The sequence below is a fragment of the Anguilla anguilla genome, chromosome 12, assembly GCF_013347855.1.
Source record: "Anguilla anguilla isolate fAngAng1 chromosome 12, fAngAng1.pri, whole genome shotgun sequence".
Lineage (NCBI taxonomy): Eukaryota > Metazoa > Chordata > Actinopteri > Anguilliformes > Anguillidae > Anguilla > Anguilla anguilla.
Window position 1 is genome coordinate 17,378,475 of NC_049212.1, and position 26,968 is coordinate 17,405,442.

At 41.4% G+C, this 26,968-nt stretch overlaps 3 protein-coding genes and 1 long non-coding RNA gene across 11 annotated transcripts; 3 read left to right on the forward strand and 1 right to left on the reverse strand.

Moving 5' to 3' along the window:
• The first annotated feature begins 2,632 nt into the window (after positions 1-2,632).
• gpr171 (G protein-coupled receptor 171) lies at positions 2,633-6,523 on the forward strand. 5 transcript variants are annotated; one of them, XM_035384371.1, is made up of 3 exons: positions 2,633-3,033; positions 4,095-4,165; positions 4,939-6,523. In XM_035384371.1, the coding sequence occupies exon 3, from the start codon at positions 5,000-5,002 to the stop codon at positions 6,092-6,094; it is 1,095 nt and encodes a 364-aa protein (XP_035240262.1). In that variant the 5' UTR covers positions 2,633-3,033; positions 4,095-4,165; positions 4,939-4,999; the 3' UTR covers positions 6,095-6,523. The 5 variants fall into 5 exon arrangements, with proteins under 5 accessions (XP_035240262.1, XP_035240261.1, XP_035240264.1 ...); XM_035384370.1 differs by having other exon boundaries at positions 4,959-6,523; XM_035384373.1 differs by having other exon boundaries at positions 4,999-6,523.
• A 2,155-nt stretch (positions 6,524-8,678) lies between these two features.
• Positions 8,679-14,405, forward strand: clrn1 (clarin 1). Of its 2 annotated transcripts, none has more exons than XM_035384101.1 (3): positions 8,679-9,544; positions 12,292-12,471; positions 13,237-14,405. In XM_035384101.1, the coding sequence occupies exons 1-3, from the start codon at positions 9,292-9,294 to the stop codon at positions 13,500-13,502; spliced, it is 699 nt and encodes a 232-aa protein (XP_035239992.1). In that variant the 5' UTR covers positions 8,679-9,291; the 3' UTR covers positions 13,503-14,405. The 2 variants fall into 2 exon arrangements, with proteins under 2 accessions (XP_035239992.1, XP_035239993.1); XM_035384102.1 differs by lacking the exon at positions 8,679-9,544 and adding an exon at positions 11,089-11,189.
• On the reverse strand, positions 12,384-15,273 carry LOC118209018. Its single transcript, XR_004761662.1, has 3 exons — positions 15,067-15,273; positions 14,749-14,858; positions 12,384-12,460 (listed from the first exon to the last, which is right to left on the reverse strand). It is a non-coding gene; the product is annotated as an uncharacterized LOC118209018 (long non-coding RNA).
• Positions 15,274-15,413: 140 nt separating this feature from the next.
• mindy4b (MINDY family member 4B) lies at positions 15,414-26,248 on the forward strand. 3 transcript variants are annotated; one of them, XM_035384097.1, is made up of 13 exons: positions 15,414-15,627; positions 17,570-17,679; positions 18,007-18,031; positions 19,309-19,482; positions 20,024-20,143; positions 21,715-21,809; positions 22,551-22,716; positions 23,099-23,164; positions 23,332-23,402; positions 24,066-24,138; positions 24,811-24,987; positions 25,188-25,368; positions 25,628-26,248. In XM_035384097.1, the coding sequence occupies exons 2-13, from the start codon at positions 17,570-17,572 to the stop codon at positions 25,768-25,770; spliced, it is 1,401 nt and encodes a 466-aa protein (XP_035239988.1). In that variant the 5' UTR covers positions 15,414-15,627; the 3' UTR covers positions 25,771-26,248. The 3 variants fall into 3 exon arrangements, with proteins under 3 accessions (XP_035239988.1, XP_035239990.1, XP_035239991.1); XM_035384099.1 differs by lacking the exon at positions 15,414-15,627 and adding an exon at positions 18,832-19,009 and having other exon boundaries at positions 17,627-17,679; XM_035384100.1 differs by lacking the exons at positions 15,414-15,627; positions 17,570-17,679; positions 18,007-18,031 and adding an exon at positions 18,363-19,009.
• Positions 26,249-26,968: the final 720 nt, after the last annotated feature.

Consider the following 26,968-nt stretch of genomic DNA (forward strand, 5'->3'; position numbering starts at 1 on the left):
ATTTCCCACAGTAAGAGAGGGGAGAGTCCCTCTAGTGTTTCTACTCATTTTAATATCCAGAACCTTAAAGGAAGAGTTTCTTTCCATTCTTCATCAAAAACAGTATGGTAGTGACTCATTTCCTTTTCTCAACTGAAGAAATGGTTTAATCCATGAGAAAAACAATTAGTAGGAGAACAAAACTTACCTTCAGTCCACTGAACTATCATTGTTGGATTCCTGATAGATAAATGAAACTTTTGATTTTTGCCAGACTAAGCAGTCTTATGGTCTAGTGTGCATGCTTCTCTGACATGTTATTATTACTGAAAAATGAAGATGGGATGCACAGAAGACTGCACACCTCTACAGACTCCCACAGGCTGAGTCAGTCTAGACATCACTCCGATGAAACAGACATTCCTCTGTACTTTGACTTGCAAATTGCAGGGACAGCCTCCTCATAAGGCTGACTTCAAGATACTGTAGATATATAGTGGGGTTGTCAGCAATTGTGGCCAGTTATTTGTGCACTCTAAATATGGCACAATTAAAATATCTTTCAAAAAAATAAAAAAGTTTTTATTTTTTAGGGTCCATCTGTGGTTGTGACCCTAAAGGACCATTGAGACTATTTATGCCAGCAGCCAGTAATAAAACGTTAGGCAGAAACGAACAATTCTTCAGCATAACCCCACCTTTTCTAACTGAAACATTTTTTTCTGAGCATAACATTGATTAATAAACACAGCTTGATATACAGTGAGCTCCATAATGTTTAGGACAAATGCATATTTTTTTCTTTATTTGTAATCAAATAATTTATATGTGGTTAAAGCACAGATTCTCAGCATTTATTAAAGGGCATTTTATGCACTTCGATGTGAATTGTTTGATTATAAATAAAGAAAAAAAAACTTTGTCTTTGTCCCAAACATTTTGGAGATCACTATACATTATAGTAAGACAATGCAATGCCTTGTATTGATGATTTATGTGGACACAGTTTGTAGTTTTGATTCTTAAAAAGTATGTTGTTAATCCTACTCATTTGATTTTAAATTGATTTAATATCTTTCTATAGATTCATACATAAAAGTATTGTATATTTTTAGTCAGCATTAATCATGAAAACATGTTCATATTTGTTCTATTCCAACATTATAACTCAAGCTAATCTTCAATTTTAAGTATCAATAAGGCTATTTGGGATAAAAGATTCTCCATAAATAAGTTCACGGGGTCAAAAATGTTGTAAACATAAACATCGTAGGATCAAAAAATATAAAAGTAATAAAGTGAAATTAAGTTTTATTGTTTACAACAAGTAACTATAAAGCAACATTTGTTTTTTTAACATTTTTAAGCATTTTTTTCTGTGAAAAATCTATTGCTTCCATGCATTGAGATCTAATATATAAGAGTGGGGAAAAATCTAACACGAGGTAAAATGTAACATAATCTTTTTAGGTCGATGCAGTGAGCACGACGGAGTGTAGCACAGTGGGTAAGGAACTGGGCTTGTAACCGAAAGGTCGCAGGTTCAATTCCCGGGTAAGGACACTGCCATTGTACCCTTGAGCAAGGTACTTAACCGGAATTGCTTCAGTATATATCCAGCTGTATAAATGGATACAATGTAAAATGCTATGTAAAAGTTGTGTAAGTCGCTCTGGATAAGAGCGTCTGCTAAATGCCTGTAATGTAATGTAATGAGCGTCAATGATGTATTTCAGGTAAAAAACGCAGAATTATCATCTTTTTTGGGAGAGTTCAATAAATGTTTCGTGAGATATTGCCAAAAGTCTATTTATACAGTAGTTTTTTACAGCTACTGTATTATGTGTGTATGTTAAAAAATTCAAATGTATGTAATCGTTAACAGTCTTTTATTGACTAACAGATCACATATTTTTGATATAGCATGGTAGCTTGCTTGGATTGCTAGCCAGGCAAAAGTGCAGATTGGATTTCTTCAACTCAGACCGGATCTTTGTACATATATTTAACTCAAGATTAACTTCAGGCTATGTGGTGACGTGACATCAGCTGATACAGCTGTTTGGATCAAACAGACATTAAACAGGAACCAGAGAATAATGTACAGTCTTCTGATAGATTTTCACCAATATAGGTAGGCCACAGAAAAAACATATAAATGTTATCAGAAAAATTAATTAAAGACTGTTTGTATCATACAACATGGAATTGTATTGAATTGCCTTGTAGTACTTTGTGTTAACTTTTAAGGCTAAACTTTTTTATGTTAGGTATACCCCACGCCATGTTAGTTTTTACCCCAACCTCGGAGTTAAATGTAGCATCTCTGTACTTTTGATCAGATTGCTATTGAATGGTATGTGCCAGAAATGTCAGTGTGGTGTGTAATCATAGCCAAGGGATATAGGTTGTTTGTATTAAAAATGATTCACTAGTAATGATTTATCTCTAAAAAATGATTTACCTCTAGGAATATTTTCAAAATTGAGCCAAATATGAAAACCGGTATTTCCCCACCCTCCTGTGCTGATTAACACAGGAGTTACTGGCAGCCCAGGAGGTTTTTCTGTAAGAGAAGGTATGACAGACCGTGGAGGCTCTATTCAGAATTGTTTTGTTCCATGAGAGAAGAGCCTGCTGTCTCTTGCGCCGGTGACTAATATTGACTGTGGCAAGCTCAGAGAGGAAGTCATAGAGACTATATTCAGATATGCGTGAAGCAGCCTGCCTCTCGCTCGGCTTGAGAGAACGAGAAAGGATCACACCATAATAGCTGAGCACAACTAGCCCTGAAGCTAGTCTCGAAGCTTCACTTCTGGTACTCATGGAGTTTTGCCAGCGGTTTTAAAAAAGAAAACCATTACCTAAACAATGTTGTGACTTAAGGTAGCTTTCTCATCTAAGTGAGACTGTGGAAAGTCTGTTTCTGTGACAATAGGCCAGTGAGCAGCAGGAAGAAGATGTTGCTGTGCTCTCCTTACTGAAAAGTCTCCAGACACACAAAGGCAGATCCCTGGTTTTTAGTATTATTCCACTTGGATGAAACAGACTCAGGTAAGTTTCTGAGCACCGTGTTTTATATGATTTACTGACTCTTTATCTCTAATTCACTAATTTCCAGGACAACTTATGTTAACGTGGTTTGTTCACCAAAGACCTAAACGCGCAACTCATGACAGAAATCCTGTAACTATTCAGTAGTTTCGCTTTTACTTTGGTATTTTACGGTATGTGGTAAGCAGTTGAGTGAAAGACTGAGACAGAGAGCTCTAGAGAAATTCAGGACAGAATGATCTACATGTGGTTGGTCACTCTTATTTCCTTTGCACTTCTCGTGCATTTGTTTTCTTGGAAAAAAAACTGCCTTTCTGAGCATGACCTGAACAACCTCAAAACCACATCCAGCCATGTTAATGACATCAATGCAAATGAGAGCATTATGCCCAAGGTCTTAAGTAAGTAACAGCTGACATTGTATTTCAAACATGCAGAAGGGTGACTAATGCTGTTGTCTTCAGCTAAACTAAACAGGTTTGTCACAAGGTTGTGTCATTAGCTTGTTCAGCTGACTGAATCAATTTTCTGTGTTGGTCCTACGAGTAAACCCAACTGAATTAAGCAGTATGTAGGCACAAGCACTATAGGTAAGAGGGGTCAGTATGGTCTATAATGATAGACCGGGAGGAGGAAATCCTGGAAATCCAACAAGAGGAACTGGGAAACCCTGTCCTCTTCACTGTTGTGAATAAGAGTGGACCTGGCTTTTCTGGCTTCTTACAGTTATTCCTCTAGTAGCTGCAACCCTCTTGCCTATGTGGGTACTGTGAGATAACTTTCCAGAATGTGTCACCCCTCCTCCAACAGTGAGACCTGTGACACGTAAAATAAAAAGGTTAGGAGTCTCCCTTGGTCTGGTGACAAAGAGCAGAGTCTCATCTTTCTCAAAAGTGAATCATGTCAACCTCATTAAGGTGTTACTACTAATTGAGGCTGTTTAGAAATAAATGGTATAGAAGAGACCACCAACATGTCCTGTCTCTTTAAATGAAGGTGAAAGTCAGACTGATTTTCAGCAGCAGCATTCACCACATAAACCACTTCCTGCTGTCTCACAGCACAGGTCTAGATGAAGACAGACTGAAAGACCAGAGAGGTGCGGAACCCGATACGTGACGTGGAACAGAAGGTAAGGCTATTTCTTTGGGATTTTAAAAAATGTGTTCAAACACTCTCATATCATAGAGTTGAAATTGTCTCAAATTATACTGTAGCTCTGTTCAAACCTTGTTGGTTGAGGAGAAATCTGCGGGTACTTTCCCACATAACTTGGCTGACAGTTTCAAATTCAAATACAAGTGCGGTTCAGTTTGTTTGCAGCTTTATGCAAAGCCTCTTTCACCGATGTAATTTCAATAGGGTGTAAATGAAAACAAACTGCTGAAAAAGAAAACCAATAGGTGATCATGTGACTTGATGCATTTCTTGCTGCTTCATATCTTCTCCATACATCCATCCATCCATTATCTATACCCGCTTATCCTGAGCAGGGTCACCGGGGGGGAGGACTGAAGCCTATCCTGGCGTGCATTGGGCAAGAGGCAGGAATACACCCTGGACAGGCTGCCAATCTATTGCAGGACACATATCTCCTTCAAACATCACTAAACAAAACAGACATACCATACTTTCATGGGCTATTTCGATTGCTGACAATGGTCATTCTTTTCAGACAAATGCTGTCAAAGTGCCATAAAATAATTAGCAGACATTAAGACATTGGAATCGGTCTATTTGAATGAGAAAGATTAGCATGAAATCGGCCAAAGACTGTAGTACAAGTGTGAATTCTTAGCGTGTGCGTAGTGTAGCATGTCTTATTCTGTGCGTATGTGCTTCATGCCTATTTGAAAAACAAATTAGCAGATTAGCAATTTACCTACACAGCTACTCTTAATGCAGGTGATCGCTGTTATCTGTAGGTGATCGTGTGGACTGGCTCCCTCCTACTCTGAAACACAGGATGAACACCAGCTCCAGCTCATTACAGAGTCAGGATGAACACCAGCTCCAGCTCATCCCAGAGTCTCCACATGCCTGCACTGTCAACGATCACATGCTGCCCTTTGTCGTCTTGTATGGCTTCATCTTCCTGACGGGCCTGGCGGGCAGCCTGCTGGCGCTGTGGGCCTTTGTCCGTAGCCACACCGCCAAGAAGTGCATGAACGTCTACCTGCTCAACCTTCTGATCTCTGACTTCCTGCTCACACTGGCCCTGCCCTTCAAGATAGCGGTCGACCTGGAAGTGGCTCCCTGGCGCCTCAAGATCTTCCACTGCCAGGTTTCTGCCGTGCTCATCTACATAAACATGTACGCCTCCATCATCTTCCTCGCCTTCGTCAGCGCCGACCGCTACCTGCAGATTACCCAGAGTTCCCGGCTCTACCGCATCCAGGAGGTGGGCTTTGCCAGGATGATGTCGGCCGTGGTGTGGGCGCTGGTGCTCTTTATCATGGTGCCCAACATGGCCATCCCCATCCAGGACATCAGGGAGAAGCCGCTGGTCACCTGCGCCGAGTTCAAGCAGGAGCTGGGGCTGCACTGGCACATGCTCACCAACTTCCTGTGCATGGCCATCTTCCTGAACACCTCGGCTGCCGTGCTCATCTCCAACGGCTTCGTGCTGAAGCGCCTGTGGGGCAGCCGCAGCGGCAGCCCAGAGGAGCAGACCAGCATTCGCCAGGCCACCCGCAACATCGCCATGGTGACGCTCGCCTACATGGTCTGCTTTGTGCCGTACCACGGGGTGCGCACGCCGTACGTGCTCACCCAGAACCAGTTCATCACCGGCTGCCCTGCGAGGCGTCACCTCTTCCTGGCCAAGGAGTCCACGCTGCTCCTGGCTGTGATGCACCTTTGCTTCGACCCTATCCTCTACTTCTACCTGTCCCATTCCTTCAGACAGAGGCTCACAGAGGCCTTCCAACCCAGACGGAACAGTTCTTACACCTTGGCCCAGAACCCAGTGCAGACGCAACAGCTGTTAGCTGAGGGAGAAATACAGGACCCTCTTCAGAGCTCGCAATGCAAAACAGATGAACAGGAGAAAACACTGTAGGGCATACAGTGAGTGGGGGAACTGGAAAGTGTTTTAAACAAAGAGAGCAAGAGAGAGAGAGAGATAACAGCCCACACTGAAAGTCACGCAAGTGTGGCGAGGAGATGACTGTGCCAGACTGACTGACAAAACCAGAAAAAAATGCTTTGACATGTATTGGTTAACTCTGTAATTTAATTTTTAAAACCACAGACTTCCAGTTTAAGGCTGGTGTCTCAGCATTGTAAGATTATCTCCAGTGCTGCAACTGTGCCCTTGAAATAGCAGCATTATGTAAGACGTATTGCTGCCAAAAGATCCTGGACAATGCTGAAAATATGAAATTAGCCAGCTGTGAAACAGACCCACATCAGAGCCATGGCACATGGAACTATGTGAGACGAGTTTGAATGAATGCTTTCGTAAAATAAATTTAAAATGTGCAGATTATTTGCGAGAAGAGATATGAATAATTTTTTCAGAGGAAACCTGTATTTTTCTTATTATCACCTAAGTCATAGAATTTTTGTTCATATATATTATACATACACGCATACACACACGCAACCATGCATCTTCCATACATGCCTGCATATACACAAGGACACATAATAATTACATAATATTTTATAATAACCTTAATAATATAAGGAGAAGAATATGCGATCAATTTATGACAACACTAAGGAAGGATTTCAAAGCAAAGCCTGAAGTTGATAGGAGCCTGTAGCCTCACCATCACAGTACTGACCTATACAATTTCAGTATTTCGTACAGCATCACAACAGGAAGTCTGAGAAGGAAATAAAACCATTGTGAGGCCATTTTCTCTTCAGTTACTGTGGCTGATGTTCTCTGAAATGTATCATGAAAAGGAACAGAAAACCAGTTTGAGCCACAAAATAGACAACCACAACTTAAAAATGTTGAACTAAAAATCCCTCAGTACACACACTTCCATACTAAATTTTTCACTCAAACACACTCGCATGCACACACACACACACATATGTGCATACACACTCATAACTGAACATGTAGGGGTTACAGGTTCCATTCCCAAATTATTTACTGGTATGGTTTAAAAATAAATATTCACAAATATTTTTGATTAAATAAGCCACATGAGATACAGTATAAAGGCATATTTTTTCTTCATTTGGCTCTGCACTCCACAATTTTTAGATTTGTAATAAAACATTTCATATGTGGTTAAAGTAAAAATTCTCAGCTTTTATTTTAGAGTATTTTTATACTCTTTGGTTTCACCATGTCGAAATTACAGAAATGTTTACACATACCCCCCATTTCAGGCTGACATAACGTTTGGGGCATATGAATGAAAATGAAAGTAGTCATGTTTAGTACTTTGTCGCATATCGTTGCATGCAATGACTGAGTCCGTGACCCCTAGACGTCACCAGGTGCTGATTATATTTTCTGATGATGCTCTGCCAGGCCTCTGCAGCCATCTTTATCTCCGACTTGTTTCAGGGGCTAGCTGCCTGAACTTTTCTCTTCAGCAGAAGAGACGCATGTTCAATTGAATTCAGATTGGGCGAATCACTTGGCCAGTCAATAATTTTCCAGGTTTTGGTTTTGAAAAACTCCTTTGTTACTTTTGCAGTATGTTTGGGATCATTGTCTTACGGTAGGATGACGTGCAGACCAACGAGTTTGGAAGCAAATGGTTGAAAGTGAGCAGATAAGATGTTAGCAATTTCATCATAAATTAAGAGAAGTGAGCCGGTACATGTGGCAGCCATAAATGCCGAAACCATAACACCCCCACCACTATGTTTCAGAGGTGAGGGGGGGGGGGTGCTTTGGAGCTTGGGCATTTCCTTTTGGCCACCACACTTTGCTCTTGCCATCACTTTGATAAAAGTAAATTTTGTCTCATTTGTCCACAGGACCTTTTTCCAGAACTCTGCAGGCTTTTTTACGTACTTCTTAACCATCTGTAACCTGGCCGTCCTGTATTTTCAGCTGACTAGTGTATCTTGCAGTGTAGCCTCTGTAGTTCTAATCATCAAGTCTTCTGCAGACAGTAGTTACTGACACCTCCAGCCTCCTGAAGAGTGTTTCTGATCTGTCAAACTGGTGTTGAAGAGTTCTTGTTTGTCATGGTGACAATTCTTCAGTCATAGGTCTTCCTTGGTCTTCCTTGGCCTACCAGGCCCTTTTGCGATGACTGAGTTCATCAGTGCTCTCTTTCTTCTTGATGTTCCAAACATTTGATTTTGGTAGGTCGAAGGTATGGCCTATGTCTCAGACTGTTTCTGTTTCTTATCACTCAGCCTCACAATGGCACAATAACAGACTTCAAAGGCAATCGAAAGCCTAGAGAATCAAGAACTGAAATCTCTCTTATACATGCGCTGAGGAGGCAAATAAACACACCTGACTAATCAGAAACACCCATGAAGCCGTTTGTCCAAAACATTGCGGTAAATGGGGGGGACTATGTATAAAAAGTGTTGTAATTTCTACATGACAAAACCAAAATGTATACAAATACACTTTAATAAAAGCTGAGAATCTGCACTTTAACATCTGGACATGTGAGTTGTTCATTACAAATCTAAAATACAGAGTGAAATTAAGAAAAAATATGCCTTTGTCCCAAACATTTTGGAACTCACATAGAAAGTCAAAGCTGTGCCATGCGCTGTTCAGTATTAAGGTGCTGAAATGTCTGGAACAAGTTATTTGTCCTATAGGCCTATTGTATATACTCAGTAGTACACTGTATTTTGCAACAAAGGGAGCGTTTATTATATTGCCGCAAGAGCAACATCGTCCCATTAACCAATTACTATTAAAGGCAACTCTCTCCTATATGTCCAATCAGACTGAAGGTCACCGAGGCTGGAGGCTCTGATCACATCCTCCGGAGAGCTCCCAGAAATATAAACCTTTGGTTACTTAGAGACGGTGCGCAGCGAAAACGACCCGTGTAATTTTATACAGAGAGGACATTTTAGAACCCTAACAAGGCGTTGGGCACCTTTAACTAATTCGCGAGAACTGCTATTCAAAGAACCCAATGTATTTCCTAAGGAATTGTTTTCCTCAATATGTGAGAAGACAGTTAACCTAGTCTATTCATGGAACTGTTGTGATCACCAGGAGGCAAAGTGAGCGAGATGCTTCAACACAAGGACTATTAATGAAACGTTTCCCGTCAGTTCGGCTTGAACACCAGATGAACCAACATGCCGAGTCGCCAAAAGAAAATAATATTTTGTTTAGCTGGTCTTTTCAGTTTTGCCTGTGTCCTGGTTGTCGCAGCTGCCATGGGAACACAATTTTGGGTGAAGGGAACCGTTCTATGTAAAACCGGTGCTCAACTGGTCAACGCCACTGGACCCGAACTGGACAAATTCGTTGGCAAGATAAGCTACGGTCTTTTCCACGGACAGAGAGTGAAGCAATGTGGGCTTGGTGGGAGACCCTTCCGGTTCTCCTGTAAGTAAAACGCGCACCCGTGTAACTCATGAATGTAGTAAAGAAAACTGTATATTTAAAGACTACTGCGAAACGTGAAAATCGTGTTGTCTTTTCAGGGCATTTATTATTCAAAGCCAATTACAATTCAACCAGCATTCAGTCGGCTGATGAATTATTCAACAGAGGGGAAAAGCTATAGCCTATAAGGTTTAGCCGGCGGAGCTATTATTTATCTTTTAATTATATCTGGAGCCGGCAAGATATATTATCGTCCTCTCAAATAAAACAGCAGACCAGTTGACAGTTTAAGACAAATAAGGTCAATAGGCCTATATTGTTGTGTTATGAATGGTGAAGACACGGCTGAGCTTTACTGTCTCCTAGTTCAGAAGAGTTGTAGATCGCTTTTATGCTCTCACCCCTGATTCAAACATAGGTTGAGTGACTTTACACATTTGTCTCAAAATATCGTCGTGACTGCGTGGTTCAACGGTCCGTGTTTGAAGAACGAGACTTTTGGGAGCCTGAATGATGCGTGTATGTGCCTATATGAAGTCGAATAGCTTATAGAATGAATGTGGTGAAGTAGAGCATGGTTATTTGAAAGAGTAACACAGAGATAAATGAAACATCTAGTAATTAACTGTGAGTATGGTAAGGTAATTGCCAGTTTTTCATGCTCTTGCATTAGCCACGAAGTACCTTCTGGGTGCACTGTAAAAAAAATAAAATAAAAAAAACACACACAACAACAACATTCAAGCTTGATCTACTTACATACGGTTCCCTGCTGTCTTAAAATCATGAGTAAACTCCACTTCAAACTAAGCTTTGTTTTCACTTCTGAAATAAAGCTGAAAAAGTTAATGTGATTTAAAAGTCTTCATTGTGCTCATATAGTGTGCTTTGTAACCATTTAACTAATGATCACTTGTTGTTGAAACTTGATACTCTGATTTAGTACAAAATAATGATTTTATTATTCACATAACAGCACTAATTGCATTGGGTGAGTTATAGGTCTTTTGTTTGTTATCACATTCTATAGCAATTTGGGATGAGCCATACATTTTCTTTTCATTTACATACTTCAATAACTCATGCTCATTTAGCAACAAGAAGAATGTCTTTATGAAGCGCAATGCAAAGGGGGCCATTTCCAACATAGCAAACTCCCCCATGGTGCTAATTCACAATTACCTCAGTAATTATCTACATGAGGGTGATGAAGGTAGTTTCAGATAACTTGAGTTGCATGGACATTGACTCAACTAAAACGTTGAGCTTGATATTTAAACATTTCCATGATATATTAAGTTGAAGAGAATAAACAAGTGGACACGATCGAAAGAGGGCTGTTGATTTTTAGTGATCATGCAGTAGCCTGCAGTACCCGACACAATGACGAATTTCTGATACCAATTTCAATACCAAACAATACGCTTTTTGTGGGGTTTTTTTTTTTTTTTTTCGTTAATGAGTTTTTGGAATTTTGTCAAAACTGAAACATTCTTTCTGCTTGACTTGAAACTGACCACTTAGCCTATTGTTGAACAAGAATGGGCTGTTTCCATGAGTGCATTCAGAGCGGAGCGGCCTGGTTGGCTTCGGGTCCCACGTAAATCAACACCCGATAAAGATGCATTCTTTGGACAGAAGAAGAGTGAGCTTGAGTTGAATCCAAAGTTGCTTGTTAATCAACAACGTGTATAAACGTGTACACCGTTTCAGTCATCGCGGAAGCGTCTATGCGCGTCGGAACTGGGTCAGGTTTTTTCCTAACCACAGTTAGACCGATATAATTGGTTTTATGTGAATAGTTTAAAATTCTCTGCAAATTCCGGTGTTTAAATCTGTCGTTTTCCCTACAGTTTCCAAATGTATCAGAACAATAAGGAAATCTGATTGCTGACTTGAAATGTTTTTACAAACCAACAAAATTGTGCTGTCCCTTTAAAAACAAAACTGTGAAAATGAATCATGCTGAGGTTAAATGCAGTTTCACATACTAAAGTAGGTCTACTTGGTATAGTTAGAAGTAAAAGTATCCAAAGCCATGTGGTCATAAAACTGAGATATACCTGCCAATTATGCTTTGCTTAATTGTTGCTACCGGGTAATTTATGTACTACTTCATTGTTTTGTTTTAAGATTAATGGAAGGTTTCTGTCTAGAACTCAAATGCATTGAACGGCCGAATGAATTTACCGATGCCCATATTGTTTACTTCAGGAGAAATGAAGACACAAAATCCCATCCAGATGTGTACTAGCCAGTAATTAGTGAGTGGTACCCATAACATATAGATTTATACTGTAATAGCTTCTGGGGTGATTCAGCTCTAACAGAATTAATGTTACGTCCGCACTGGATAAAAGGTAGCCTGTTCCAGTTCTGTAAAATGTACTCCAGCAGAATGATTTTAACAGAGAGCAATTTGCTGTGCGACTATTATTGTGATCTGTTGTACTTTCAGACTCATGAGTGATCATGAATATGGGGGCATTTGTTTCTGGGGGAAGTTGGCCTTGAATGGAAAAACAGCCACATTCCTTCACAGACTGTAAAGACGGCCGCTAGACCAAAACAGTAGAAATTGAATGACAAATACATTTTGTCCTATTTTATTATAAATGTGCTGATGGTCTTTATATTGATGCTAGTTTCTGAGAAGCACTCACAGTAACATCATCATGTTTCGCAGTATTTTTGTCACCGCCCTCCATTTCTCTCTGTTTTCTCTGTTTTTTTTTCTCGGGTGCTAGTTTTTCCCCACCTGTTGGACGTGATCCCTGCGAGTCTCCACATCAGCGTGATCCTCTTCTGCTCCGTGCTCATCGTCTTCTCCTCCGTGGCGTCGGCGTTCTTCATGTACAACGCTTTCGGCAGTCCTTACGAAACACTGCACGGCCCCCTGGGCCTGTACCTGTGGAGCTTCATCAGCTGTGAGTACACGCGTCTGCACACACACATGCGTTGTACAGCAGGCGTGCTTCACAACCATATGGCCGTGCACAACCAGCGTACATCATGTGTGTGCAGCATACAGCACACAGTACACACAAACATATGCATATACAGCATACCGTCTACAGACGCACACACAAATAAACACTCAAAATATACATCACACATGCAACATACACCTTACATACTGTATGTTGGCACACTCAACAAAATCTCTCTTTTACCTATACAAAAAAACACACACACACACACACCATTGACACTTGGACAGGTAATTGGCATGTATTCAGCCAAGCCATTGGCAATCCATGTGATACAAAATGTTAAGTGTTGGAGGTAGAATGAGAGCTCTAGCACCCAGGGTAATTCCCAGGGTAGGTATTTTTAGTACCGTATGGGAGGAATCCTTATAATCGCCCCTCCTACTTCACATGCTGTTTATTGCCATTGTGTCTCATGCAAAATGGTATCCTAAAAAATGGGACCACGTGCTTTAAAAGGGAACATTGTTCTCATTTCATTTTCATTTATTTTCAATGCAGTCGTTGGGTTTCAAAAAAACATTGCAAGGGGTGTGTTTGAACTCAATTTGGCCAGGGTCCAGTCCAGTGCAGCATCTTTTCTGCAGCCTACCTGTCCTTTGATGAGGTCTGTCCTGGACTTTATTATAACATTGCTGTATTATATATGAAAAGACCAGTGCAGTGCAGCTGGATGGCAATAACCAGTGTTCTCCCTCACAGGTTTTTGCAGCTGCCTCGTGATGATCCTCTTTGCCTCCGAGGTGAGGCTCCACCGATTGTCAGAAAAGATCGCCAACTACAACGAGGGCAGCTTTGTGTACAAGACCTACACGGAGCGGTTTGACCGCTCCTTCTGGATGATCTTTTTCACCTTCCTCGCGCATACCCTCGACATCCTCCTTGTCCGCATGGCTGGAGTCCAGTTTCCCTTCCAGGAGGCCAAAGAGGCGGACATGAACACGGGGGCCGTGGATCTCATGTACTGATGGCCCGTTGTTTCGGGGGCCCCTGACTTGGTGGTACTGTGACACCGGGCTTCTGCTGTTACCTGTGCTCAATAGGCGTCTTACAGCATCAGTTTTTCCGGTCCGTTCACTCGATGAAGGACAAGGCAAATCCGACCCTCTTAAGCCACTAATTTCCCTTTCACACAGACTGTCTGTCCTTCACATGACAACTAGAGACAGTTTCCAGGCAGGTGATGTATGAAAACTGTCTTAAATCATTATGCGGCGGGCGGGGGGGTCTACATTTTCCATTGCAATTGAGAGCTAGTAATTACAGCACAGTTTGTCATTGCAGAAGACCAGCTCAGATTAATTATCACTCTTTTTAGATTATGCTTATCCTGTGACAGTATTCCTTCCAAGTTTGCTTATCACTAGACATTTGAATAGATAGAAACCACAAAAGACTGAACTCTAAATGTGACGTGTCCTGTTTCGAGATTGTTGTTCCGAAGGCGAGCATTTCCTGCGATGCACAGTAAATCAAACATATATTACCGATTTGTATGCAGCATTTGTGCAATGGAAATAAGGAAGATTGTATTGTTGTTATTCATCTAAATCTCTCTTTCTGCCGTCATTATATTACAGATGTGAGGCAGTGTATCAGGAGTTTCATTTGTTCACAAACCTGTACAAAATGTGCCAATAGTTATAATGTTTGGGATTTGTAGTCAATCGTTGACTTTTATACCATTTCCTGAGCAAAAGAGATTGGCTGATTCTCATTTTTATAGTTGTGTTGTATGAAATGGTTGTTCATATTTTCTATGAAAGCTGTAAGTGCTGCAGTTTCTCCTTTGCGACACAGGAGAACATTTATGAACTGTAGTCAGACTCAGACTCAGACTCATGCAAAATGAATTAAATATGGTGAACTGACTTCCTCTTTCTGTCGTGTTCATGTTCTAACTGACAATCAAATCAAATTAAGCTTTAAGATAAGATAAAAATGTCAAGCGCGTGGTCATATGTTTTTAATTGTTCCACAGGGGTAAATCTGGTTGTGGCATAACTATTTTAAGAGATAGAATCATAGGTCCATTAGAAAATGATTGCCATTTTCTGGGGTGAAAATACCAGACTCCTCCAAAATGAATATAATTAACCTGGGGCCTCATTTATAAAACAGCCATACACATATTTGATTGCAAACTGTGTCTGATTAAATCCACATCAGTATTGGTATTTGAAAATCTTGAAGTTGACATGAAAATGTGCTTACCTCCAAGTTCGGTCCAGACCATGCATGTGAACCCAACTGCTGTATTGCAGGCATAATACTTTTCTTTCTTTGCTTGCCTACCATTTTCAATTGCAGCTTCTTCAATGTAACTGTGGAATGATTTATAAAGGAAAAGGAGACATAGTAAGTCAGCATATAAAGCCAACTGAAGGCATTCACAGGCCGGAGCACTTAAGCTCACGCAAATCATGATTCAAGCATACTAACATATACATTATTTGTATTCTAATTTTTTTTATTTGAGCACAAGGCCAAATTTAGTGTAAAATCCACGCTTATTTTAAAAACAAGGCTTACCCTGTTTTTTTTTCCTGTTTCTGTCTTTCAAGAAGTAATGTACACTAGAGGGTAGTGTTGTCCAATATCCTGTATTATCTATAGCGTCAAACCAAAGCAGGACGAAATATACCAGGAAGAAATAAAAGGTTATTCTCTTAAGCAGCTCAAAAGCATTTCTGTGTTCTGTGCAGTAGAGCCAATGTACAGATTAGCACACAGAGAAAATATATGCATTGTACAGGTATCGCTAAGATACAGTGTTGCTATGGAGGTCAGGTGATTATACTCATTAATCACATTGCATGCCAGACACACCCACCCACAGCACAGCAGGAGCCTGGTAAAGGTCCTGAATTCAGCAAGTTTGTGTGTTAGGCATTATTACCTCCTGAATATGCAGCACCACCCAGCACAGAAGCCTATAAACACTGCTTGCTTTCTTTTCACACAGCTACTAGCCTCCCCAAACTCAATGTATAGTTTCTGAGCTACTGCTGCAAACATCATCTATAACGCACCTGTCTGTCCGCTTGTCCACCTGTCTGAATTTTCTCTCCGTGAGGAACAACAAGATTCAAGGTAAATTTTTAATCCTTTGAATTTTCTGTATTGCAGTACTGATAAATGGCATGAGTGTTTTAGTGAGCGTTGTATTGGGGACTGGGGAACTGCAGTCCCAGATTCTCTAAGACATTCAATGCATACTATAGGCTTCTCTTATCATCAGAAAGCATACAGTGGACTTTTCATATTTAGATTTATTTATTTTTTTATAAATGTGCCACTTACCAAGTCTTTGTTTTTATGAGTCTTATGAGTTTTTACTGAGTACATGCAATGCAAAGATACAGGAAGACTATATGGATTACATTCTACATGCAGTTTAATATAGATTCTATAGACATTTTTTTGCTTTGTTGCCATTTAATGTCTGAGGTTCAGTCAGATTTTGTGCATGTGGCCTATTATGAATACTATGTGGAATATGACAAGTGTCAGATCCCACTTACCCAGATTATATTTCCTTGTTGGGTTTGTTAGCTGTATTCCTGAAGACTCAGCATTTACTGTCTAATAGCAGGAGCTTATTTGATTACATTTCCTTGTTAACGGGAGCATATTTGATTACTTTTCCTTTCTGAGGAGTACATGGAGAAAACCAGGGTCCATCAAGGGCAAGTGGAAAGTCTGGGCTACATCATTATATAATGATTAAAGAATTGGGCAAGAGATCAAAATATTGCAGGTCCACTTCCCAGGTCAAGGATAATATAGTGGAATGCATGACTCCCATAAGCATCCTTAATAGTTTTACCAATGGTGTAAATGGTCTTGGTGCATCAGCCAAAAAAATAAGAACAGGTTATTTTGTGGATGTAATCCAAACCTTCAGTTCTTTTATGTCACAACTTAAATGTGGAGCTATGCCACACGCACGCACACACACACACACATGCACAAATGCACACACACACACACACACACACACACACACACACTATTTAGAAAAGTGTCAACAACCCATCTGGTAAAAATGCATAGCTATAATAGGAGTGATGGAACTCTGAGCAGCAGGAATGTCAGTCTAGATCCCAGCACAGCTGTCTGTACTTTGACAGTTCTATTGATTGTATCAACCAACGGTGTAACTTCAGTTTGAATATTAGGGGGACATAAATTATGCCCTTGAGGCGAAATAATATCTTGAAAAGTGAAACATCAGAGGTTCCCTTCCACACTGAGGTTAACATTGTGTATTCTGGATTAATTATTGTTTATACTTGCATAGTATATTATTGAGAATACTATGTGCACTACATCTGCTTAATCCAAAGGGGATTGTGGCAACAAATAAACACAAAAGACATTACAATAACAATAACAATAGCCCATTGTATTGATGTTATGTAAATCTGAGAGAGGGTGAGTATATTAGCACTGCTTTCCATCTCTCTCTTGTTCATTTGGCAAATTACAGGAATTAATGCAGGAGAGTTCAGACTTAAACGTCTGATTTCAGTATCTGTGAACGTGTAGAATTGGCTAAAATGTTTGATTGTTGGACTGATTTTTCAAAGCAGCGTATGAAGCGTAAAATACATTCTTTAAAAAAATAGCTGCTGTTTGTGCTCACATACGGAATTTTAGTAATATCAACAGTCACTGTCATGCGTTCATGGCCCATCACACTCCCACTGTTTGCGTTTTAATGAATGGGAATAATATTGATTCCCATTCATTCCATTCATTAAAACGCAAACAGTGGAAGTGTGATGGGCCATGAACGCATGACAGTGCTTCACAATCTACTGAAACATTCATTAAGGTCTGAAAGAGTAATTGAGGGTTTGCGGGGGTTCTGTCAAGCAGTGATGGGACACATACCAACACCGACCATTTGTACCGCGCCGCGCTTTTGCGCGCACTGCCTGCGCCACCTCGCGCGGCTGTTGTATGTCACCAACTGACGAATTTTCATGCTTGAGATTCGAACAGCGCTGATTTGTGCCACTTGTCACAGATGAAGGACGACGCCGACAGCGATGTTCCACATGCCAACACGGAACTGGACGACATACTCAGTCAGATATCTGACCTGGACAAATGGAGGGAGATTTTCAATGCTCGCGGGTGAGTGCAGGGAATAGCATTCCATTCATTTATTTACAACTATATCAGGCAAGCGCCTGCTTAAAAAAGTATTTCAGTATCGGCTATGGCTTGCATTGTATAACAAGGGTTTTATGTATTTAATTTGATAATCAACCCGTCATTAAAGGGAGCAGAGTGAAACGTGTCGACGACGTTAAGAATAAAATGTATCCTTGGTGCAGTATCCTGTTTAATTATCCAGCCTATAGACATATAGAAAAATAAGTAGTATTTCTAAGCCATATATTTTGACTTGGTCCCATATGCAAGCCAATACGATCTCTTGCATGTCTCTTGTATTCGTAGGTTGGAATTACAGGATTGCATTAAGGTAAGCTGTTTTTAAACTAGCAGCTACATTATTAAACAGCATGCCCCTTCTCTAATATCCCATATAAATTACTTTCCGTTGATTCCTTGTAGTCTTAATATGTTACTAACTGGAGTCCTAATTTAAATCGCACAATTACACTGTTTTGTTCAATCAGACAAACCATGAGAAAATATTGCAGTAATTAAATTGTTTTAAAATATGTTTTTTGTGTGTATTTTTACTCTTACATTTATTTACACTGTGTTGTTGAAATTGTTTATCATGTTATTGTCCAACTTAAAGTTAGTCTAGCTAACCCAGAGGCAATTGCTTTTGTTTATAAGAAATATTCACTGCTACAGATTTGACAGGGTTTTAAATTATGCTTTCAGTAAGTTCCTTGCTCGAGGGGACAACAGTAGAACCCCACCTGGGACAGGAACACGTGTCGCTCTTTTCATTGTTAATGCCGTGACCACTGTCATGGGCGGCTGTCTAAACATCTACTTCTGTCTTAACCACTCTTTCATAATGCAGTCTATACAGCCGGCATTTACAGTGGGATAACTGATCCTACACAGACACTAGTCTCAGGTAGCCGTGTGCCATATTCAATCAGTCAGGAGCTGTGTGTGTGTGTGTTTGTGTGCGTGAATGTGTGTATCATGTGATATTGTCAGTGAATTTGATATCTCCCGGGGCACAGACAACAGTGAGGACGTATAATTTTACTCCACACACTACATGGCTCGCTCTCTCTTTATCCCTCCCTCTTCCTGCCTCTCTTTTTCTCTTCAATCATACTGTGAACGCCGTAGCTCACTGTGTGCTTGTGGGTGCATGTGGGTATGAGCAGTCTGGCACCGCCTCCCCAAAGACACTCTGCTGCAGACGATGGCGGACCACCAGGAGGTCTTGAACACCATTAGGGCACTGCAGCCATCCAGGCTGAGCTATATTGAGATCCTGCAGACGGAGGTGCAAAGGAACCAGGACGTGAGTCACACCCATCACCTCCACCGACATCACCACTTCTGAAGCTTGCAAGATGCTTAGCACTCTCTTCTCAGCTTGTCACCTGCTGCGATATAAGTAGGGTCGCCTGAATTGCTGTCACCCACTTCTGTCCTATTGACTAGAGGAATTTCATCTGTTTTTCACAGGTCAACAATAACATGAAGCAGCTCAAAGACTGTGGGGACTTTGGAACTGCTGGAGGAAAGAACATATGTGTGGGATTGCATGTGTGAGCAGGTGTTATCATAATCAAACAGCTGTCTTTCTGGTCCTGACAGAAGCCCCAGGGGAAACCAGAGGACGATGGAGAAGAGGGGACAGGGAGACCCCCGTCCGGCTCCCGGCCGTCCCGGGAAAACACCACCCTGCTGACGCCGCCCTACTCCATCCCCCGAGCGCTGGCCGTGTCCCCTGGCCTGGGCGGGCTGCCCGTCGCTCCTGAGATGGCTATGGTGAGTCAGGCGTGCTGCTTCCTGAACATGAGCCCGTAACCCAACACCCGAACCCAGAGCTGTGTGCCCCGCCGCTCTCCTCCCGCTCCCCGGGCTGAGATCGGCCCACGCCGGCCTGCATCACGGACAAAGCCCCAGAGTACAGCTAATCAATTATTCATGAGCCTCTTAAGAACCGGACTGAGGGAGAGAGGGTGCTCCAGGGAAAATGGTTTGAGGAAACGAGAGCAATTCTCCTTCAGTAAACACTGTGTGTGTGTGTGTGTCGTACTGTACAGACTATGGTATACAATTTAGTTATTTGCGTATATATGTAATATTATTCCTGGAGGAAACAGTAACTATTACACATTATTGAGCAGGAAAGATACTTCAGATGTTTTGAAGCAGAAAGCAGCTGTAAATTCCAGTTGATTTTGGTTCTGTTGGACCGATGCTCGTGTTCATCTCTACAGACGTGGGGTGGATACAAAACCCACAGGTCAGACAGTTTCAGGCTCACCCCAACTAACCTCACTGCTCTTTTTATTTTATATTGCAGAACCTCCGAAAGGTTCTTTTTGGGAATACTTTTCATATCTTCAACTATGAGTGGAAAAAGTCCTTCTTCAAGTTCAGAGAGCCATACTCAGACCTGTCTTATGCCCTGGAGACAGAGCGGGTAAGTAAAATAAATAAATAAATAATACAACACATATATGTGAACTCACACATGCATATTGTTAATCAAACTATTTTAAACTGTTCTTATATATATATATATATATATATATATATGATTTACATTTTGTGAGATCTGACCATTGATGATCAAATGGCATTAAATCATCTCATGTGGGAGAGTGTTTATGGCGGGAGGGTTGGTGGGCTGGGGGAGTGTATGGAGCCTCACTTGCCAGGCTCTGGATGCACACACATTTGTTTGATGTTTCCCAGTTTGTTGTCTGTTGTCACACCATGAGTATTTTTAGACAAGCAGAACCTACTTAACACTTGCATTATTTAAAAAAAATAGCAAAAGGGCGGCTGTCAAAACTCCCCTGCTAATATTTTGTTTAAAGCTGCATTCAGCACTAGTCAAAAAGTAGCAGTGTGTAGAGGTGGTCAGCGATAGAAGCTTTGGAGATCACTTAAACAATCCATGAACACAACATTAAAACAACAATCGTCCCTCTCAGGCATGTATGTACCGGCCCCCATTCTCAGGGAAATGATTTAGTAAGAGTGCATGAGAGATCACATTATTTCGAGATGGGAGTGATGTTTTTTGGCTGTACAATCCTGTGTTTTAATGGAAGCCATCATGTGCCCAGTAGCTGACATACTAGACTAATTACTGGAGGGGTTGTGGGTTTGAGTTTAAACATAATTTTCACATAAGTGGTACTGTACATTGCATTTTTTCTTATAAATGCAGAACTTCCAGAATACAGTATATGCATAACAAGGAAATAAAACTCTTTAAACAATTCAGTATGACTTAAAAATAAATAACTATTCTCTGATGAATGAGTGCAAAACTGATTAGGTAAAAACTGATTTAACTGATTAAATAAATCATACAATTCAGATAAATGCAGTTGCGCTGGAAGGCCATAACTTTGTGTTCACAGACACACTTCAGAGAGTTGTATGATGGCTATCTTTAAGGTCTTATTGCATGTAACTGGACATCACACACATACACCACTTTGCTAAAACAGCACCCTTTACTGTTACATAGATGATAAGGAATTTAATTAGCCCAAGTTGTTTGTGGGAATTGTATCACAGTGAGAGGGTCAGGTTCCAGCCCTTAGGACCTATAATGTCCTCAGACTGAAAAGTTGTCTCCCTAAGACGATGCCAATCAACAGCAATTTGTTAATTACCTCACTGGCATCACGTCTGTCCTTATCAGTACTGAATTAAACTGAGCGAACATTGGGTATCCAGTTTAAGCAAGTATCAATGTCACTGTTTAGTCATGATGTCTGAAGGTGTCTTACACAGTGGGAAAACAAGGTCATGCATCCCAGTACAACAACAGCAGTGTGGAACACTCTGACTCAGAAAGGGTATATATCTCCCATATGCATTCCCAGGCTTTTCTCATCACTCTGTAAGTCTTACGCACAGGCGAGCTGAGGCTCACGTGGATCTAGAAGGACAGGATAGTGCATTCTTGTATTCAGAACAGAATTCTCACCCGTTTGTGGCGAGACAGCAATAACCGCCACTGCTCTCCCGCAGGGTGGAGCTCGCGCCATTCAGATGGCGGTCCAGGCCAATATCGTTAAATTCCTGCTCTTCACCCAAAATGCAAGCTCTGACTGCTGCATGCAGAGGTGAGTACTGGGCTTTTAGACACCTGAACCAATGGCCCTCTTTCATTTGCCTGCGAGAAATTCAAGCACAGAGGAGGAGGATCACAGTGGAGCTTTTTAAACAGGAAATTGATTCCTTGAAAGATCCTTCTTAGGACATTGAAACAGTGATATGTGGCTTGGTATGACTCCCTCTAATCCATGTGCCTATTAAGTTACGCATTTGTCCCCTTGACATCAAAATACATCATAGGGATCAATCTAATTAGAGGTGTCAGCTATCCAGACATTGCACAGATCAGTTTAATACTATTTTAAACTAAGTCAAATTATGTCAAATAAAATAATCTGAAGCTTACCTCCCATATTATAGTTGTCACAGGAATATTATTAGACATAAACTATAATGATAGTTTGTAATATTTTGCAATATATTTTTTACCAATTATTGAGCTGTTTCCAGAACCCAGTTTTTAAATTGGTTTTGTCAGGGCATTTGGCTGTATACTTGCTATATTATCCAGCTAAACTGCTACAACTGCTAGTGATACAGGCTGGCAGGAGAAGCAAACCGTTAAGTACTGAAATGAAATAGGAAGATTTTAATAGGAGCCAGAAATGGGTAGATATTAAGGAATTTACAACAATGTATCAATGTATCATATTTTATACAGGAACAAAGTAATGACTTGCAGAAGGTTATATTGAACTAAAATGCCAGAAAATGGAAGATAGGCTCTCTGTCTCTCTCTCTCACTGCAGCCTGAGGGAGGTGGGCGAGAAAGAGCAGGAGCGAGCGCTGGCCGCGGCCCTCACAGACATCCTGTGGACCGCAGGAGAGGAGCAGAGCGCGGCAGTCTCTCTGGTCACCTCTGAACACAGCTCCACCCCACACCTGGACTACAAACAGGACAACCTCACAGAGAGGGCAAGTATTACCCTGCTCATTACGGGGCGGCATAGCTCAGGAGGTAAGAGCGGTTGTCTGGCAGTCGGAGGGTTGCCGGTGCGATCCCTGGGCGTGTTGAAGTGTCCCTGAGCAAGACACCTAACCCCTAACTGCTCCCAATGAGCTAATTGGTCCCTTGCATGGCAGCCTTTCACCTTTGGTGTGTGTGTGAACGGGTGAATGAGAGGCATCAATTGTAAAGCGCTTTGGATAAAAGCGCTATATAAATGTAGTCCATTTACCATTTACCATGTCACACAGAGGGCCTATGGGCCAATGAGTAATCTATATTTTGGAAAGTTGCCGAAAGCATTTTATTCAAATGTTTACATTTAAAATGTTTTTAAATTCCATTCTATAGTTACAGCTTTTCAACTTCAATGAGAAGGAGGACGTTCGGAAATTCATATATGAGCACATACAGTGTGTGAGTAAGATCAACCGCCAAACACAACAAATTGACTTTCATACAAAACATTTCACCCAGTAAGCAAAACTGCAGCCCTTTCACCATTACCAATGGAATGGTACCGTTAAAAGAAGAGTTACTGTAGTTTTAGGTTAATTAGTGACAACCGTCTCCTGGACCCACAGTTTAAAGAAGAGGGGAGTCATGGGGTCATCTTGTTCCTGTACAGTCTCATCTTTTCCAGAACGTTTGAAAGGTACGAGCCCCTCCGCCCTGTGTACACTGGGGGTGGCTTAACTGCTGCCCTCCCAGCATCCTTTTAAACCTGCTTCTGAAGAACCACAGCACATTAATTACTACCTGAACACATTAAGTCCCAAGTCCATTCAATAAAGATATTTGATGGTTTAGAGAGAAATGAAACAACCCCATTCATACCTCAGAGAGGTGCGTGTCAGATCAGCTTTGCTATATTATGCACCTCAGTTTTTTTGGTGGCATCAGACCAGCGCAGGCATACTGGTGAACACTGCTGTATAAACATCACCTTTACACAGCCTTAGATGAACAGTAACACCATGCACTTCAGCACAGCACCAGGACAGCACAATTGCACGACTGTAAACACCGCTTACCCACCTGCAAAATCACACTGAGCCAGGTTTCCACTGACCCACCTTTCATGTACATCCAGCCACTGTCAGTTTGTTGTGGAAATACCTCTGGCTCCCCTCAGGTATAGGTGACCTGCAGTTAAGATGGGAGAGTGGAAATGGTTCTGATGAAAAAACAAGGTGGCCTACTTATGTGCCACAGCTTCTTTGCTAGCTTCTGCACTGGAGGAACTCAAACAGGCTGAGAGTTATTTATCAATTACATAGATTTTTTTTAACAAAAAAAAACTGTTATTTTCTGACAGGCTGAGTGAAGACCTGGACTCCACCACCTCTCACCTCTTATACCCGAGTCTGGGCAACTTTGTGTGTCGCCAGGTAAGCACTGTATTTTCAGTGGAGGGATTTGGAGGGAAGCAGGCCTTTCCTCATTAACTGCATGTGTTCTGCTGTAACTGGGGCAGCAGCTGCTATATTAGCGGTGTTCCTAGGAGTACAGCGGAATAGAGAAGGGGGTACCATGTGGAAATCTGTTGCCCTGAGCGGGGCTTTCCCTATTGAGAGCCTAGTCCCACAGCAGTTACCCCCAGCCGAGTGCCTGGGACTGGATAAGTGGAAGGTGCTGAACTGTAACTTGGCGAAGGGGCTTGGCTATACGAAAGCAAACATCCAATAAAACTGATCCACAGTCAACAATGGCCAACAAGCCCCAGCTTGTCCCAGTGGCACACTTTAAATGCCAGGTGTCTGACCCTCTTCCAATGTAGTACAAAACCAACCCATGTTATTGACAATGGGATAGTTTTTCTATTCTGAGCTGTGCCTTAACAGTGACTTCATATCCAAACACTGGAGTATGCTACGTAAATCTGTTTGACTGTCTCACAGGCCTTTACGTGTCTGATAATCTCTTTCCCCATGTTTTGGTGTTTTTGTGCCGCTCTCTGTGTGACGGTGTGAATGACTGGCTCCTTGTGTGCCAGCCTGTCCAGCTGGCACCCTGTGTGCTGGTGACGCTGGTGTGTCCAACTGGCTCGGTGTGTCTTTCAGGCACTGATGAACCTGCTGTTGACGGGTCGGGCCAGCCCAAATATGTTCAATGGGACTCTGCAGTATGACGAGCACGGGGAGCCCCTGGAACAGCCACTGCGCGGGGTCCTGTCCCGCAGCGATGTTGGGTACCTGTACTGGAGCCGGGAGCAAGTGGAGCACTCTCAGCTGCCAAAGGTACGGTGGCCATTTTACTGTGCACCTGTACACATCTGAGTTCACCTGTACACACCTGAGTTCACCTGTACACATCTGAGTCACGCTTGTATACATGTGAGAACTGGTATGTAGTCTGTCCAGGTCCTCTGTATGGACAGATGGACAGGCACGCTGCTCCCTCCCAAAAATGACAGTACCTCTCCTCTCTTGCTGTGCAGGTCGGCAGCATGCTGAAGACACCCAAGTTGCCCATCTGGGTTTGCAGCATCAATGGCACCTACAGCATACTGTTCAGTCCCAAGCGCTCCTTGTTGTCCGACTGGAAGATGGAGCACCTGTTTGACCTGTACTTCTATAATGGCCAACCGTCCCAAAGAAGCACTGCACTGCTGACCATAGGTAAAGCACAGCTAATTTTACATCTACAATCATAAAAGAACATTTAATGTATGGAATACTTAAGATCATATCAGCATGCACACAAAATTATTTATATTAGAGTTTTTGTAATTGCATGCCTATACTTACAAGACAGCATTTCCTCTGGTGCTCTATTGCCAGGCCTTTCTGTGTTTGGGCAGAGTTGTAAGAGGCAGTCGGGAAGGCTGTGTAGAGATACAGCTCACCCTAACTGAGTCCTTTCTGCTTTTTCTTTCAGACACCCACTCCCATCATTGGGAAATGGGGGATGGGGGCACCCTGGGGGACCCTGAGAAGAGGTTCCCTTCAGTGGAGATGACTATCAGGACCAAATGGGAAGGGGCAGCCATTGACTGGAATGGGACAGTTCCTTTTTTCTAACTTGGTGAGGCGCCATGTGACCTGGTAGTTTTGACCGTTATGTTCTACCTACAGGTCACACGGTCAACTCTTCCTTTACTACAGGAGATATTGGTCAACAGCACAACCCAGCGTCTATGCTCACTACTACGAGAGCAGCCTGAGTGCTGTACTACAGTGCAATGCGACATTACGACACGCATTATACAACACCACTATCAACACGCAGCAACAGCATAGACACAGGATACGCATAGAAACACACTGCCAAAACACAAAGCAATACTGCACTGTCATCAGACAGCAAAAAAAAAAAAACTCAATACCCAGAAACCTATCCCTGTCAACACAACACAGTCTGCAACCTCAGTACTAAAGCACAGGGTCAGTGTCCACAAACAGCAGAGCACAATAGTGGAGTTTCCATTGGGATTTTAATAATAGCCTGAGCCACTCACGTTGTGCCAAAAAAAAAAAAACCTAAAAACTGACCCGTTCCTTAATATGCTTCTGTGCACTAAATATGCTGGAATATACTGGGAAGTGAGGTCAAGCAGCTTCCAGGATAGAACTCCATTCCAAAGCCATTATTTAAGGGGAGGTACCACAGGTGAATAGAGAAAAAAATTCCTTTCCTCCGATAAAAATTACATTTTATATTTTGAATGTGGACACAAATGTAAACATGTTTTGTATTATGACTTTTTTTAGGAACACATGCAAATGATCTCATTAATAATTAAAAACTACACATTTGCATATTAGTTAAAACACTTTTTCTCAGTGGATTCAAGTCAGAGTTCATTTTTCTGTTTCAATGGGAAGAATAACTCAATAGCTGGAAATACACAGAGGGGTTTTTCAAAATTTTGTTTACTTGATGAATTATTTTAAAAACTTTTTTTTGTTACTATTTTTCACATAAAATTCCCCATAAAATAGAATTGGCAAAATATATCAGAAAATGGACATTAAAGATAATTTTATGCTTAGTATACTTGACAAAGCTGGTATAAAAACATATTAATTAACAATTTAAACGTGTTCATTGTTTCAGATATTTTATGAAACTACAGTAGTTGTAGAAGTGTAATATCATAATATCTTTTGACCTATCCAGCCAAAATTTATTTTCACCTGTGGTGTCTCTTCTTAATATTCAATGAAAATACAAGCTTTCCTTCATCAAACTGAGGAAAATAAGAATTCAATTATCAGA